This window comes from Salvelinus fontinalis, chromosome 21 (genome assembly GCF_029448725.1).
Source record: "Salvelinus fontinalis isolate EN_2023a chromosome 21, ASM2944872v1, whole genome shotgun sequence".
Classification (NCBI taxonomy): domain Eukaryota; kingdom Metazoa; phylum Chordata; class Actinopteri; order Salmoniformes; family Salmonidae; genus Salvelinus; species Salvelinus fontinalis.
Window position 1 is genome coordinate 44,462,032 of NC_074685.1, and position 16,772 is coordinate 44,478,803.

Consider the following 16,772-nt stretch of genomic DNA (forward strand, 5'->3'; position numbering starts at 1 on the left):
CTTTTATTTATCTGTTGCATATAAAAAGTAGTATTTTCTGCTTTATATTTACGACTGAGGTTCAAAGCGTGATCTACAGCTCCACCCAAGTGACAGTTGGAGACGAGATCCATGAAAATACAACAATCCTTTTTTGTGTGAAGATGAGGGGACAGATTGGCAATCTGAAGACTAAAGGACAAATAAAGCATAATTTGAAACTTTTTCAGTTAAAAGTGTCCCTTTGTATGTCATCAAAAATACAATAATAATGAATAATAATTGCCACCATCAAGTTTGGCCCAGTGCTGTTAAAATCTACATATGTGTCAGAGAGGTGACTATTTCTAGAGCGATGCTGCAATGAGACACTGCATCGCCACCTGGATCATATTCCTTGTGGATCATCAACAGGAACCATAGAAATGCAACTAGAAACGTAATGTATACAAAGGACACGCATGTCTCTCAACTGAAATTGAGAGCCATGTCCACTCTGAACATTACATGTATATATGCAAGGTTCATCATGCTATACCTCAGGAGTGCAGCTGTGGAAATATCTTCTGTCAGCCAAAGTATCTGGCTATTGCTTTTTCCTAAGAGTTTACTTCGCTAAATGTGTTTTGTATGGCTTTTTCCTAAGAGTTTACTTAGCTAAATGTGTTTGTATGGCTTTTTCCTAAGAATAGACTTAGCTAGATGTGTTTGTATTGCTTTTTCCTAAGAGTTTACTTAGCTATATGTGTTTGTATGGCTTTTTCCTAAGAGTTTACTTAGCTATATGTGTTTGTATGGCTTTTTCCTAAGAGTTTACTTAGCTATATGTGTTTGTATTGCTTTTTCCTGAGTAGACGTAGATGTTAGCTAGTCACTTTAATAATGCCATTTTAATAATGTTTACATATCTTGCATTACTCATCTCATATGCATATACTGTATTCTATACTATCTATTGCAGCTTAGTCTGTGCCGCTCTGTCATTTTTTTGCTGCACTGTCGGAACTAGAAGCACAAGCATTTTGCTACACTCGCAATAACATCTGCTAACCATGTGTATGTGACCAATAAAATGTTATTTTATTTGTTGTTTGTATTGCATTTGACTGCGTTGAATAGTGTGTGTAGATCCAAGAAGGTGTGGGTTTCATGACTACAGGAGTGTTTCTACATACCCTGCCCAGAAACTGCAGCCACAGATGAACAAAGGAGAATGAATGTCTTAGCCCCAGCACATTCTACAGTAAGCGTCAGCACAGAGACCATGTATGGGTTGAAATGCCCTGCCATAAAACGTATGTCTCTCTAAAGCAGATGTAAGAGGAAAAATGCGTACTCACACACACAACCATGTACAATCGTAGACCCCCCCCCCAGGGGACAAATACCAGTGGTGTTATGTTTTTTTTCTCCCTTCTCCTGGGTCATATTCATTAGTGAACATCGTAGCAAAATGTTTTTAAACGGAAAACGAAAACACATCTTCCTTGTTGGAAAAGTTTAAGTAGTCCCTCCCTGTTTCAGTCTGTTTTCTTCTGTTTGGTGCCTAGTGAATACAACCCTGGTATCGTTAGGCTCACTCCCCTGGTGTCCCTATGAAAAAGCTCTGAGGTGACGTTTCATTTAATTTCATTCACTTTTATCATTTTTGTACAGAAGAGATTTATACATTGGGTAAGTATGGATCATAATAAACATTCTCTCAACAAGAGGTTTTCCAAATACACCAACACCATCGGATGATAGAGTAAGAATCCGTCATTTACAGAATGCAACACTACAATATGTACAGCTTAATAAATACATGGTTGTAAACAGAGACAAATGAGAAAAATCCATTAACAGGTAAGGTCATCCGGTGAGGCAAGCAAAAAAAAACACAACAAAAAGATGGCCCGAGAAATGAAATTGTAAAGAAATATACCATTACCCAATAATAAAATATTAACATTTTTACTTTAAAATCCAGGTTCAAGTCTTTTCAATGTGGACATGTTTCCTTTTTTCTCTCCATGTATGACAGAAGTGTTGATTATAAGCATAGAAATATAATGGCTATAGAGTGACTATTATAGTCATTGTATTTCTATGTCTACGTACATCATATCACCAGAGCAGGAACAAAGAGTGTATTTTGCGAGTCCACATCATGTTGTTACGCTACAGGTTGTGCATTCTACAGTGCCGTCTTACTTAGGATGGCCAAACTGTGACAAAAACAAAGAATCCATGGCAACACGATTAACCACGTGTGTCTATATAATGCATTCATAGAGCCTTCTTTCACACCCATAATGGACTATAATAATGGGCTTTTCCTGGTTAAATATAGGTTTAATAAAACATATATTTTTTATAATCATTCATAACAGCTCATAACTCCTTAAATAGCCTTTATGAGGCTTCATAATGCATTACTACATGTGACTCAAAGACAGTGTTACCAAATCAATAAATATAAATAAAGAAATATTAAAACCCAACACAGAAACCACCTGACTTAATGGTGTGTGCTGCATTGTGCAAGTCCAGCAGGGGAGAAGAAGAAGAAGAAGAAGGAGTTGTTTTGGCAAAAATGTAAAAGCAATTTAGGGGTTGAAATGACATGTCATCCATATCTAGTCCTTCCCCTGAAAATGGAAAATATATTGCAATATGAAAGCTAAAACATAAAGCATCTGCAATTACTGTGCTACTACTTCAATTTAGTGGAATTATTTCCCGAATACCATGGATTATATGGGATTGTGTCCTCATATGAGGCATGGCATGTATGGAAGAGTCTGTTAATGGTTTTGATGCTAGCAGTACAGTTATATACATATACACACATACCTATGAACTATTCAAATATGAAAGGTAGATTTTAAAACTATGCAGGTGATTCTCAATGTCCAATGTGAAATCCAATAAGACAAAATAATAATAATATTGAAAAAAAAAACAAAGGCAAATATTGTCAAAGTGTTTGTCATTTTAGTAATCCTTATTGGATGGATGCTAGAGAGTTGAAATAGGCCAATTGAAGAGAGACGTGGGATACTGATGTATTACAACACAAAGGGTCAGATCCAGAGCCCATACAACACAACCAGGTATACATGTGTTGGAACACTTTAGAATACAGTCACTATTTTCATTTGACAAATATTTCTATTTTTTTTGCAATACATACAGAGTGTACATGAATACAACCTTGTTATTTGTTTTGTGTAAAACATCAGTTTTATCATTAGCTCAAGTCCCTTTGTACTTCAGATGAATAAATTATGAAATATAGAAGATATAGCCATGTGACTATAAGCTAAAGTGTTGCAGATATCACTGATAACTGATGAGTGTTTATGGAAGCTAACTGAAGGTCAATGAGGGTTATGCATAATCCTTAACAGCTGAGAAAAATGTACCACCTATTTAAAAACAGATTTAACAATGTGTAGATAGACTGGAGAGTACTATTTGGACAGTATATTTGGTTGGATAGAACTAAATCACTACATACTCAGGATGTTAACAAGACCTACCATGTCATATTTAAATGGAAACATGGCCTACGTATATTATATACAATTATTATGTTCTTAAGGTCATTAGTTACCAGCTTCTTTCTGCTTTGAAAAATAAAAAGAGGTGGTACATTTAAAGCTGCAATAAAGTTAGAACCCCAACACTCTCAAACAGAAAACCACGCATGTTCATCTGAGATGCCCCTATCTGAAATACCTGGGTGTGAAGATGAAGGAGAGCAAAAGAAAGCAGACTGAGTATACAGAGCTTAGTCACATCCACTCAGGACAAGCACACATTCCCAGAAAGACCACACGCATTATTTTATGGCATAACATATCTCTTCTAAAAAAAAAATCAAGTTTCAATGGATGCAATATATGACAAAGAAGATTTAATTGAACATCTTCCTCCGCTCTTTTCTCTCTCTCTCTCTCTCACTCTCTCCATTAACAAAAGTTATCTACAAAAAGATTTCAGTTTTACTACAATACAAAAACTGAGGAGTCAAAAACAGCGTTTTCTACCAGTCTTGTTTCAAGGAAGACTTGAACTTTAGAAAAAAAGGTCTCTTTGAAATCCTCTTGCAAAGTATGTCTTTGTCTGTCTCTCCCTATAATATCCCTCATTGGTTTTTCAGATGGTATTAGTGGACTGCGGTCACCTTGCAGTTCAGAGGTCACCTTGCAATCCATCTTTCCCCCATCTGGCTGTCCTCCCATGATGCTACAGTTAGGACTGTTCCAAGCATCTTGGTTGTTGCCCATGTGCTCAGTCTTGGAGTCAAAGAACACTTTCTGCTTACTTCCTGCATTGACAGGAAGTGGTAGGAGATAGAGGAGAGGCGGGAGGTGGAGATTGGCCTTTGAACTCAAGGCGCCACCTCGCTCCCTATAGGCCGAACGAACCAAAAAGGTAAACAAAAAAGGAGGCAAGAAAGTCGACTAAAATATTCCTGAGTGTAAAAGTGTGGAGCTCCAAGGGAGGGAGTCCTGGGGGGAGGGGAGGTGTGGGGTCTGTGCCCCCATATCGCCTCCAGGTGGAGTGGAGTGAGGAGAAGACTGGGATTGAGGAGTGCAACGTGCGCTTTGGAACTCTCGATGACGCCACATCACCAACATTGTGGCGATTACTAGTATTCACCTCGTCCCTTGATTCGCCGTTGTAACGCAACAGTCTCTCTCTCGCAGTTTGGCAACCCGCGCAGTTTCCACTGCTGCTATGTATCGGCCGCTCTTTGCTTCTCCTCGCCCTCCTCCCCTTCCCCCTCTCCCTCCTCATCCTCCTCCTCCAACTCCGCCATACTTGGTTCCCTGCGTACCCCTTCACTCTCCTCCACCTCCTCTACCACTACCACCTCCTTCTCCTCCTCCACCTCGTCCAACAGGATCTCCGTGGATTCCGAGTCCTGCGTGCAGAGCGTTTTCGAGTTACAACTATTCTCCTCGTCTTCTTCTGGTTGACTTCCACTGTCTTTTTCCGTGTCCGACTCTCCGTCTTCTTCCAGGGTGAGCTCGAACTGGAACTTGTCCCCTCCGGGGGGACGTCCGCTGCCGTCGTCGGCTTCGTCCGGGGCAGGCGAGGGGCTCTGGGGGATGATGCTCTGGTACCACTCCCTGTTGTCCTCCAGAGTGTCCAGGATGTCCTGTGCGTCAGGGTGCACCAGATCCGCCCAGGTCTCCCACAGAGGGTGGACGATGTAGTCGATGAACCCCACCTGGAGAGGGGGAGGAGGAAGGAGAAAGGAGGGGAAATAAAGTTAATATCAGCTTGTTGTGCTTAAATAATTTGTCTGGACTGATATAAACTTGCTTTGTGTGTGTGTGTGTGTGTGTGTGTGTGTGTGTGTGTTTTTGGTTTTATAAAAAAGGAAAATTCGGACAAGTGTGCACAATTCGCCGGTCCCCACAAAGAAAATGGTTATTTTAGGCTTAGGGGTTAGGTTCAGGGTCACATTTAGTGTTAGGGGTTAGGTTTATGCTTAGAGTTAGGGGTTAAGGGTTAGGGAAAATTGGATTTTGAATTGGAATCAATTGGAATCAATTGTTTGGTAAAACATGTGTGTGTGTGTCTACTCTACTGTTTTTGTTTTTGTGCTTGTGCGTGTGCGTGTGCGTGTGCGTGTGCGTGTGCGTGTGTGTGTGTGTGTGTATATATATATATATATACTGTATGTGTGTACTGTACTTACCTGGCTCTTCTGTACAGAGGCGTTGTGTTTGTCACACATGGGGCTGATCTCCATGCCTCTTTCCCTCTCCCTGTCCCCCTGGCTGAAGAACTCTTCCATGATGCGGTCGGTCCACTGGCGGTACAGCTGCAGGGGCTTGGTAGGGTTACTGAGATCCGCACAATGCACCATGTTCTGGAGGACCTGAGAGTGGGTGAAGAGAGATCTAGAATTTAAAACCCCAGTCCTCACATTTACTGAGGGAGCGTGCAATTGGCATTCTGAGTGCTGGAATGTCCACCTGAGCTGTTGCCAGAGAATTGAATGTTAATTTCTCAACCATAAGCCCCCTCCAACATCCTTTTATAGAATTTGGCAGTACGTCCAACCGGCCTCACAACTGCAGACCACATGTAACCACACCAGCCCAGGACCTCCACACCTGGCTTCTTCACCTGCATGATCGTCTGAGACCAGCCACCTGGACAGCTGATGAACCAAAGAATTTGAAACCGTCTTAGGGAAGCTCATCTGCGTGCTCGTCGTCCTCACCAGGTCCTTGACCTGACTGCAGTTTGGCCTTCGGTGGGCAAATGCTCACCTTCGATGGCCACTGGCACGCTGGAGAAGTGTGCTCTTCATGGATGAATCCGGGTTTCAACTGTACCCGGCAGATGGCAGACAGCGTGTATGGCGTTGTGTGGGCGAGCGGTTTGCTGATGTCATCAGTGTGAACAGAGTGCCCCATAGTGGCATTGGGGTTATGGTATGGGCAGGCATAAGCTACGGACAACGAACACAATTGCATTTTATCGATGGCAATTTGAATGTACAGAGATACCATGACGAGATCCTGAGGCTCATTGTCGTGACATTCATCCACCAGCATCATCTCATGTTTCAGTATGGTAATGCACGGCCCCATGTCACAAGGACTTGTACACAATTCCCAGTTCTTCCATGGCCTGCATACTCACCAGACATGTCACCCATTGAGCATGTTTGGGATGCTCTGGACAGTGTGTTGCAGTTCCCGCTATTTCCAACAACTTCGCACAGCCATTGAAGAGGAGCGGGACAACATTCCACAGGCCACAATCAACAGCCTGATCAACTCTATGTGAAGGAGATGTGTTGTTCTGCATGAGGCACATGGTGGTCACACCAGATACTGACTGGTTTCTAATCCACACCCTTACCTTTTTTCTAAGGTATCTGTGACCAACAGATGCATACTGTATCTGTATTCCCAGTCATGTGAAATCCATAGATTAGGACCTAATGAATCTTTGAAATTGTTGCATATTGCGTTTATATTTTTATTCAGTGTATCTACACCTGCAAAAGAAACAACGGTTAAAAGGTCAACTGCAAACCTCTGGCGTCATGCTGCACATAAAACATTCTAGAGAGAGCGAGAGAGAGCACTGGTGTTTCCCTCTGCCCCATGGCAACAACACCATTGAGAGAGAGAGAAATAGATAAAAAAAGATGGAGGGAGGAAGAGGATGAGAGAGTCAGGTAAAGATGTATTTTTATGGTAACTAAAAATATGTATTTTTAGAGTCAGTATACAACCTGACCATGATTACAAAAAAAATAGGTTGTTTGAATCAGTTTTTCCTGCAGGGTGGCCATATATGTAGTATCAGTAACAGCCTACCTGTATTCTGTCATTGTAATTATCTAGTAGTAGCACTCCAGAGCTGGTGACTTTCTTGGTCTCCACCATGGTCTTCAGGTCCGCTAGGAGATTCATGTGCTTGGACATGTCAGTAGCTAGTACCTATAGAGACAAACAGCAACACATTGGATTAGTTCAAGTGGGTGCTAGGCTGGAACTCACTCACTCACTCACTCACTCACTCACTCACTCACTCACTCATTAGATAATTAATTCATGAATGAATCGATTCAGTTGCTAAGTTAATCCATCCATCTATTTATCCAAGCATCCATCCATCCAGCCACCAATCCATCCAACGTTCCACCCACCCACCCACCCATCCATCCATCCATCCATCCACCCACCCATCCATCCATCCATCCGCCCGCCCACCCACCCATCCACCCATCCATCCACCCATCCATCCACCCATCCATCCATCCATCCATCCACCCACCCATCCATCCACCCATCCATCTATCCATCCATCCATCCGTCCACCCACTCACTCACCATGTCTATGACCATCTTCCTGAGGGACTGCCGTTGTTTCTTGGTCAGGTTCTGGAAGATGTCACAGTTCTCTTCCTGAAGCAGCTTGAAGCCTACAGCCAGGTGGTGGTTCTCTAGGACTGACGAGTCATTGTACATGAGGGCCAGCTCCGAGTCTGGAGGGAAACAAACAGACAATACAAGCACATGGTTAGGGACCTGTTTCTCTGATGCCATTTTCAATATAGTAAGTATAGTAAGATACTTTTCCAAGGTAATATTTATTAGGTATTTATATAGAAGCATGTACATTTTGGCGAGTGTGTGTAGATTTGATCTGGTATTTCTCTCTCGTTCTCTTTCTACACGTTGCACATTGAATAAAGTGAACAAAGTGAATAAAGTGAACCAAGTGAATAAAATGAATCAAATCAAACTTTATTTGTCACTTGCGCCGAATACAACAAGTGTAGACTTTACCGTAACACAATAAGAATAACAATAACCAAGAATCATGTGAATAATGTGAATAAAGTGAATCATGTTAAGTGAATCATGTGAATAAAGTGAATTATGTGAATCATGTGAATAATGGCCTATGTTGGCTCCAATGCTTCCCACAGTCGTGTCAAGTTGGCTGAATGTCCTTTGAGTGGTGGACCATTCTTGATACACACGGGAAACTGTTGAGTGTGAAAAACCCAGCAATTTTGCAGTTCTTGACACAAACCGGTGCGACTGGCACCTACTTCCGTACCCCGTTCAAAGGCACTTAAAACCTTTTTTCAATAGGGGGGGCGCCATTTCGACTTTGTAAAAAAACGTTCCCAAATTAAACTGCCTCGTACTCAATTCTTGCTCGTACAATATGCATATTATTATTACTATTGGATAGAAAACACTCTCTAGTTTCTAAAACCGTTTGAATTATATCTGTGAGTAAAACAGAACTCATTTTGCAGCAAACTTCCTGTCAGGAAGTGAGAAATCTGAAATCGGGCACTCTGTTCCAGGGTCAGTTTATTAATATGCATGTAATCTATGGGTCGACATGCACTGCATACGCCTTCCCCTAGATGTCAGTAAGCAGTGAGAATTGGAATGGAGTGTCTAGGTAGATCTGAGGCCGTACAAAAGCTCTTGGAACCGGGTGTCTTTTCAACGTTCGTCATGGCGCAAGACAGACCTCAGGATTGCATTCTGAAAAGCTCTCGTTATAGGCGTTAGATATATCCGGCTCTGATTTTATTCGATATAAGTGTTAAAAACATCATAATGTAGTTATTTTAAACCGAGTTATATCAGTTTATATCAGTATATTGCGATTTTCGGTATTTTATTTGTGCTGCGTTATGGTGAGTTGGACACGTCTTCGCCACATGGCTAATGTTTGCTGCTAATTCCAAAGTTGAAGACGACAATCTACAACTGAGCAATGATTATTCTGGACAAAGGACAACTTGCACAAGATTCTGATGGAAGCTCATCAAATAGTAAGAACTATTTATGATGTTAATTCGTATTTGTTGAATTTTTTAAAACTATTATTCCAGCCATTAATTTTGGTGCGGTCTCTCTTTAACGCACGCTGTATGTCGTAGTAACGTTAATTTTAAAAATCTAACACAGCGGTTACATTAAATATATTGTCTTGCTCATTCACCCTGTGAATGGCACACATACACAATCCATGTCTCAAGACTTAAAAGTAATTATTTACCCGTCTCCTCTCCTTCATCTACACTGATGGAGGTGGATTTAACTTCTTGCGACTATAGGGGGTGCTGTTTCGCGTTAGCATAATTTGCTCTACACATTAAACGGCTTCCTACTCAATTCTTGCTCGTACAATATGAATATTATTATAATTATTGGATAGAAAACACTCTCTAGTTTCTATAGCCGTTGGAATTTTGTCTCTGAGTGAAACAGAACTCCTTCTACAGCACGTTTCATGATAGGGAGTCAGATTTCAGACATCTTGGCCCCTGATCTGGAGTCAGTTTAAAGGTCCGTGTAAATGCTATGGAGAAACAGACACTTCTTACGTCTTCCCCTGGATGTCAGTACGTGATGACGCTTTGAATGGAGTCGATTGCGCAATCAAGGGCTGTATAAAACAGCAAATACCGGAAGTAGCTTCCCTTTGCTGCCTGCGCCTGGCGCACGAAGGATGTCGGACTCGCCTCCTTCCAAGCTTTTGTTTAGCCAGTAATATTTCTCAGGTCATGTTTTTACTCGTTATAGGTGTTAAAAACATCATAAGGTAGTTAATTTAAACCGTTTTATAGCAATTTATATCCGTTTAGTGCGATTTTGAGGCATTGCTTTGTAATACACTTTGAAGTGCCGGGCACGTTTCGGGGTCCCGGTCGTACGTTAGTGGGCATTTCGACGGACAAGTGGACATCTTTCGACCAAAAGAAGATTAGACCCAAGAAAGGATTCATTGCCCAAGATTCTGATGGGAGAACAGCTCATAGTAAGAACAATTTATGATGATAAATCGTGTTTCTGTCAAAAAATGTTAAACGCTTATGCCGCCATTTTGTTTGCTATAGCTTCGCTTGGCGCAACCTGTATTGAAAAGTAAGGATAATTAAAAAAATGTAATTCAGCGATTGTATTAAGAATTAAATTGTCTATTAATCGCTGTCCACCCTGTATTTTTTAGTCAAGTTGTCACATCCTGGCCTTAGTATTATTGGTTTTCTTTATTATTTTAGTTAGGTCAGGGTGTGACATGGGTATGTTTATGTTTTGTTGGATTTGGGTGTTTATTTGGTAAAGGGGTTATGGGGTGTAGTAGATGGTTTTGTGTTTAGTGTAGATGTCTAGCGTTGTCTATGTTGGTTTAGTTGTTTAGGAGAGTCTATGGTTGCCTGAATGAGTTCCCAATTAGAGACAGCTGATTTCTGTTGTCTCTGATTGGGAGCCTTATTTAGGGTAGCCATAGGCTCTCATTAATTGTGGGTAATTGTCTATGTAAGAACGTTAGTAGCCTGTATGTTTGTGCACAACGTTTGTAGCTTCACGGTCGTTTTGTTATTTTGTTGTTTTGTTAAAGTGTTTTTGTGTCGTGTTCATCTTCGTGTTTGTTTAATAAAAGAAGATGGCTTATTTTCCAAAAGCTGCATTTTGGTCCGTCAATCCACCACACGATCGTGACAGAATTACCCACCATCGGACCAAGCAGCGGAAAACAAGGCAACAGGACCTACCCATAAAGGATTTCTGGAGATGGGAGGAGATACTGGATGGTAAGGGGCCGTGGGATCAACCTGGAGAATATCGCCTCCCTCGTGAAGAGCTGGAGGCAGCGAAAGCCGAGAGGAGGCGATATGAGGAGGCAGCACGGAGACAAGGCTGGAAGCCCGTGAGTACAACCCAAAAATTTCTTGGGGGAGGCCTTAAAGGGAGTGTGGCGAAGTCAGGTAGGAAACCTGCGCCTACTCCCTGTACTTACCGTGGAGAGCGAGAGTACGGGCAGACACCGTGTTACGCAGTAGAGCGCACGGTGTCTCCTGTACGCGTGCATAGCCCGGTTCGGTACATTGCAGCTCCACGTATCGGCCGGGCTAGACTGAGCGTTGAGCCATATGTCATGAAGCCGGCCCAACGCATCTGGTCACCAGTGCGTCTCCTCGGGCCGGCGTACATGGCACCAGCCTTACGCATGGTGTCCCCGGTTCGCCTACATAGGCCGGTGCGGGTTATTCCACCTCCCCGCACTGGTCAGGCGACGGGGAGCATAGAACCAGGTAAGGTTGGGCAGGCTCGGCGTTCAAGGGAGCCAGTACGCCTGCACGGTCCGGTATTTCCGGCGCCACCTCCCCGCCCCAACCCAGTACCACCAGTGCCTCCTCCACGCACTAGCTATATGGTGCGTGTCTCCAGCCCTTTACCACCAGTGTCTAAACCACGCACCAAGCCTCCTGTGTGTCCCCAGAGTCCTGTGCGTCCTGTTGCTGCTCCCCGCACTAGCCCTGAGATGCGTGTCTCCAGCCCGGTGCCACCAGTCCCGGCACCACGCACCAGGCCTACAGTGCGCCTCAGCCGGCAGGAGTCTGCCGTCTGCACAGCGTTGACTGAACTGCTCGTCTCCCCAGCGCCATCTGAGCCATCCGTCTCCCCAGCGCCATCTGAGCCATCCGTCTCCCCAGCGCCATCTGAGCCATCCGTCTGCCATGAGCCTGCAAAGCCGCCCGTCTGCCATGAGCCTGCAAAGCCGCCCGTCTGCCATGAGCCCACTGAGCCGTCCGCCAGACAGGAGCCGCTAGAGCCGTCCGCCAGACAGGAGCCGCTAGAGCCGCCAGCCAGACAGGAGCCGCTAGAGCCGTCCGTCAGACAGGATCTGCCAGAGCCGCCAACCAGACAGGATCTGCCAGAGCCGCCAACCAGACAGGATCTGCCAGAGCCGCCAACCAGACAGGAGCAGCCAGATCAGTCAGCCAGCCATGAGCAGCCAGATCCGTCAGCTAGCCATGAGCAGCCAGATCCGTCAGCTAGCCATGAGCAGCCAGATCCGTCAGCTAGTCATGAGCAGCCAGATCCGTCAGCTAGCCATGAGCAGCCAGATCCGTCAGCTAGCCATGAGCAGCCAGATCCGTCAGCTAGCCATGAGCAGCCAGATCCGTCAGCTAGCCATGAGCAGCCAGATCCGTCAGCTAGCCATGAGCAGCCAGATCCGTCAGCTAGCCATGAGCAGCCAGATCCGTCAGCTAGCCATGAGCAGCCAGATCCGTCAGCTAGCCATGAGCAGCCAGATCCGTCAGCTAGCCATGAGCAGCCAGATCCGTCAGCTGGCCATGAGCAGCCAGATCAGTCAGCCGGCCATGAGCAGCCAGATCCGTCAGCCAGCCATGAGCAGCCAGATCCGTCAGCCAGCCATGAGCAGCCAGATCAGTTAGCCAGCCATGAGCAGCCAGATCTGTCAGCCAGCCATGGGCCGTCCCTCAGTCCGGAGCTGCAGTCCCTCAGTCCGGAGCTGCAGTCCCTCAGTCCGGAGCTGCCATTCCTCAGTCCGGAGCTGCCCCTTACCCTGGAGCTGCCCCTTACCCTGGTGCTGCCCCTTACCCTGGTGCTGCCCCTTACCCTGGTGCTGCCCCTTACCCTGGTACTGCCCCTGACCCTGGTACTGTCCCTGACCCTAGTACTGCCCCTGACCCTGGTACTGCCTCTTACCCTGGTACTGTCCCTTAGTCCGGAGCGGCCCCTGAATGCAATGGGGTTAAGGTGGAGGGGGGTCGTTTGGAGGAAGCCTAGGAGGTGTTTAGGTACTGTGGTGACGTGGGGACCGCGACCAGAGCCGGAGCCGCCACCGTGGATGGAAGCCCACCCAGACCCTCCCCTAGACTGTGTATGGTGCGCCCGGAGTTCGCGCCTCAAGGGGGGGGTTATGTCACATCCTGGCCTTAGTATTATTGGTTTTCTTTATTATTTTAGTTAGGTCAGGGTGTGACATGGGTATGTTTATGTTTTGTTGGATTTGGGTGTTTATTTGGTAAAGGGGTTATGGGGTGTAGTAGATGGTTTTGTGTTTAGTGTAGATGTCTAGCGTTGTCTATGTTGGTTTAGTTGTTTAGGAGAGTCTATGGTTGCCTGAATGAGTTCCCAATTAGAGACAGCTGATTTCTGTTGTCTCTGATTGGGAGCCTTATTTAGGGTAGCCATAGGCTCTCATTAATTGTGGGTAATTGTCTATGTAAGAACGTTAGTAGCCTGTATGTTTGTGCACAACGTTTGTAGCTTCACGGTCGTTTTGTTATTTTGTTGTTTTGTTAAAGTGTTTTTGTGTCGTGTTCATCTTCGTGTTTGTTTAATAAAAGAAGATGGCTTATTTTCCAAAAGCTGCATTTTGGTCCGTCAATCCACCACACGATCGTGACACAAGTTTATGAGTATTTATGTATAAGACTAGATCACTGTCTAATATGGCGCACGACATTTTCTGACCAGCTGGGCTACTTTTATCATTGTCTAACCATGATTTTGGTGGCTAAATATGCACATTTTCGAACAAACTCTATATGTATGTTGTAATATGATGTTACAGGAGTGTCATCGGAAGAATTCTGAGAAGGTTAGTGAAAAAATTCATATATTTTGGCGATGATAACGATATCGCTCTCTTTGGCTTGAATCAGTGCTCGGGTAACGTTTGCATATGTGGTATGCTAATATAACGATTTATTGTGTTTTCGCCGTAAAACACTTAGAAAATCTGAAATGTTGTCTGAATTCACAAGATCTGTGTCTTTCCATTGCTATGTGCTGTGTATTTTTAAGAAATGTTTTATGATGAGTAAATTGGTAATACAAGTTGCTCTCTGTAGTAATTCTAGTCGCTTTGGTGAGATTTGTGATGGTGGCTGCAATGGCAAACTATGATTTATACCTGAAATATGCAACTTTTTCTAACAAAACCTATCCTATACCATAAATATGTTATCAGACTGTCATCTGATGAGGTTTTTTCTTGGTTAGTGGCTAACAATATCTTAGTTTAGCCAAATTGGTGATAGCTACTGGTGGAGAGAAAAAATGGTGGACAAAGAAAAATGGTGTCTTTTGCTAACGTGTTTAGCTAATAGATTTACATATTGTGTCTTCCCTGTAAAACATTTTAAAAATAATCTGAAATGGTGGCTTTATTCACAAGATCTGTATCTTTCATTAGGTGTCTTGGACTTGTGATTTAATGATATTTAGATGCTACTATTTAATTGTGACGCTATGCTAGCGATGCTAATCAGTGTGGGGGGGGGGGGGGGACCCGGGGTAGAGGTTCGTGAAAGGTTAACAAGTGACATCAATAAAGGATCATAGCTTTCACCTGGTCAGTCTATGTCATGGAAAGAGCGGGTGTCCTTCATTTTTACTATACTCAGTGTACGTGTACACTGTTAGATATTGGCCGGATCCTGGGATGTGCTTTTGGATGTTATTGCTGAAGTGTGCTTCAGTTAGCTAGCATGCTGTAATTGTAATGGTTGCATTAGCTCCCCGCTAATTAAGTTATTTCCATGCTACAGGTGAATCTACAGCCATCAACATACTGTTGTCCTGCACATCTAATGCGCCTTCTTGTGTCTATCGTCAGAATAAACAGCAATCAACTGGGACCGCTGGCTGGACAGTCGCTGGCTGGACAGTTAAAAACAGAACGCAAGAGAGTTACGAAGTACGGTCACATCTGTTACACTGATGCCGAGACCAGTCTTCTTGTCTTTGCTGAACAGCTGTTACACATGCACACAGTCACACACACACACACATACACACACACGTAGTCACACACACACACACGTAGTCACACACACACAGTCACACACACGCACGCAGCCACACACGCACGCAGCCACACACGCATGCAGTCACACACAGGCACACAGTCACACACGCACACACAGTCACACACGCACACACAGTCACACGCACACGCAGTCACACGCACACGCAGTCACACACACACGCAGTCACACACACACGCAGACACACACACACACACACAGTCACACACGCACACAGTCACACACAGGCACACAGTCACACACGCACACACAGTCACACACACACACAGTCACACACACAGACACACAGTCACACACGCACGCAGTCACACACACACACAGACACACACACACACGCACGGAGTCACACACACAGACACACAGACACAGTCACACACGCACGCAGTCACATACACATACACACACATGCACGCAGTCACACGCGCACGCAGTCACACACAGGCACAGTCACACACAGTCACACACGCACGCAGTCACACACACACACACACACAGTCACACACTCACGCAGTCACACACACGCACGCAGTCACACACACACACGCAGTCACACACAGGTACACAGTCACACATGCACACCCAGTCACACACGCACGCAGTCACACACACAGACACACACACACACACACAGTCACACACGCACACAGTCACACACACACACAGTCAAACACGCACACACAGTCAATCACGCACACAGTCACACATACACACCCACACGGCTTCCAAAGGGTGGGTCCAATTCGTTTGTTGCCTTGGCGGCAAGGCCAATACATGTTATGGCAAATGACGATTGCATAACTGGGGAGGATTAAAATCAGTTCACTCTGTCTAGAGGACAGACAGACAGTCCAATCCCAACATTGTATAATCTTATACTAAGAATTAGGTTTCAAGAGGAATCCAATTACCCTTCATTCTATCTACAATACCGTTTAGCTTGAATTGAGTTCATTTGTCTTTCAAGCCAACCATATTGTCATGGTCCCACCAAACGTGTTCATGTCAATGTTCATAGGAGTTGGCTATTCAGCATATACAGATCTGGGACCAGGCTTCATGGCAGATAATTGTATGTATTCCATGTATTCCACGTATTATATGTATTCCATGTATTATATGTATTCCATGTATTATATGTATTCCATGTATTATATGTATTCCATGTATTATATGTATTCCATGTATTATATGTATTCCATGTATTATATGTATTCCATGTATTATATGTATTCCATGTATTATATGTATTCCATGTATTATATATATTCCATGCATTATATGTATTCCATGTATTATATATATTCCATGCATTATATGTATTCCATGTATTATATGTATTCCATGTATTATATATTTTCATGTATTATATGTATTCCATGTGTTATATATATTCCATGTATTATATGTATTCCATGTATTGTATGTATTCCATGTATTATATGTATTCCTTGTATTATATGTATTATGTGTATTTCGTGTATTATATGTATTCCATGTATTATATGTATTCCATGTATTATATGTATTCCATGTATTATATGTATTCCATGTATTCCATGTATTGTATGTATAATGTGTATTACGTGTATTACATGTATTCCGTGTATTACGTGTATTCCATGTACTATATGTATTACATGTATTA

At 43.7% G+C, this 16,772-nt stretch overlaps 1 protein-coding gene across 8 annotated transcripts in view; it reads right to left on the reverse strand.

Annotated features, from left to right (window-relative positions):
* Nucleotides 1-3,865: 3,865 nt before the first annotated feature.
* LOC129818988 (cAMP-specific 3',5'-cyclic phosphodiesterase 4D-like) overlaps nt 3,866-16,772 on the reverse strand; it is a 325,770-nt gene continuing 312,863 nt past the window's right edge. For all 8 annotated transcript variants that reach the window (XM_055875412.1, XM_055875416.1, XM_055875417.1 and 5 more), the window contains 4 exons: nt 7,836-7,990; nt 7,320-7,442; nt 5,678-5,860; nt 3,866-5,203 (listed from right to left, as the gene is read on the reverse strand). In XM_055875412.1, coding sequence (XP_055731387.1) covers nt 4,706-5,203; nt 5,678-5,860; nt 7,320-7,442; nt 7,836-7,990 — 959 coding nt within the window. In that variant the 3' untranslated portion in view covers nt 3,866-4,705. The remainder of the gene's footprint in view (nt 5,204-5,677; nt 5,861-7,319; nt 7,443-7,835; nt 7,991-16,772) is intronic.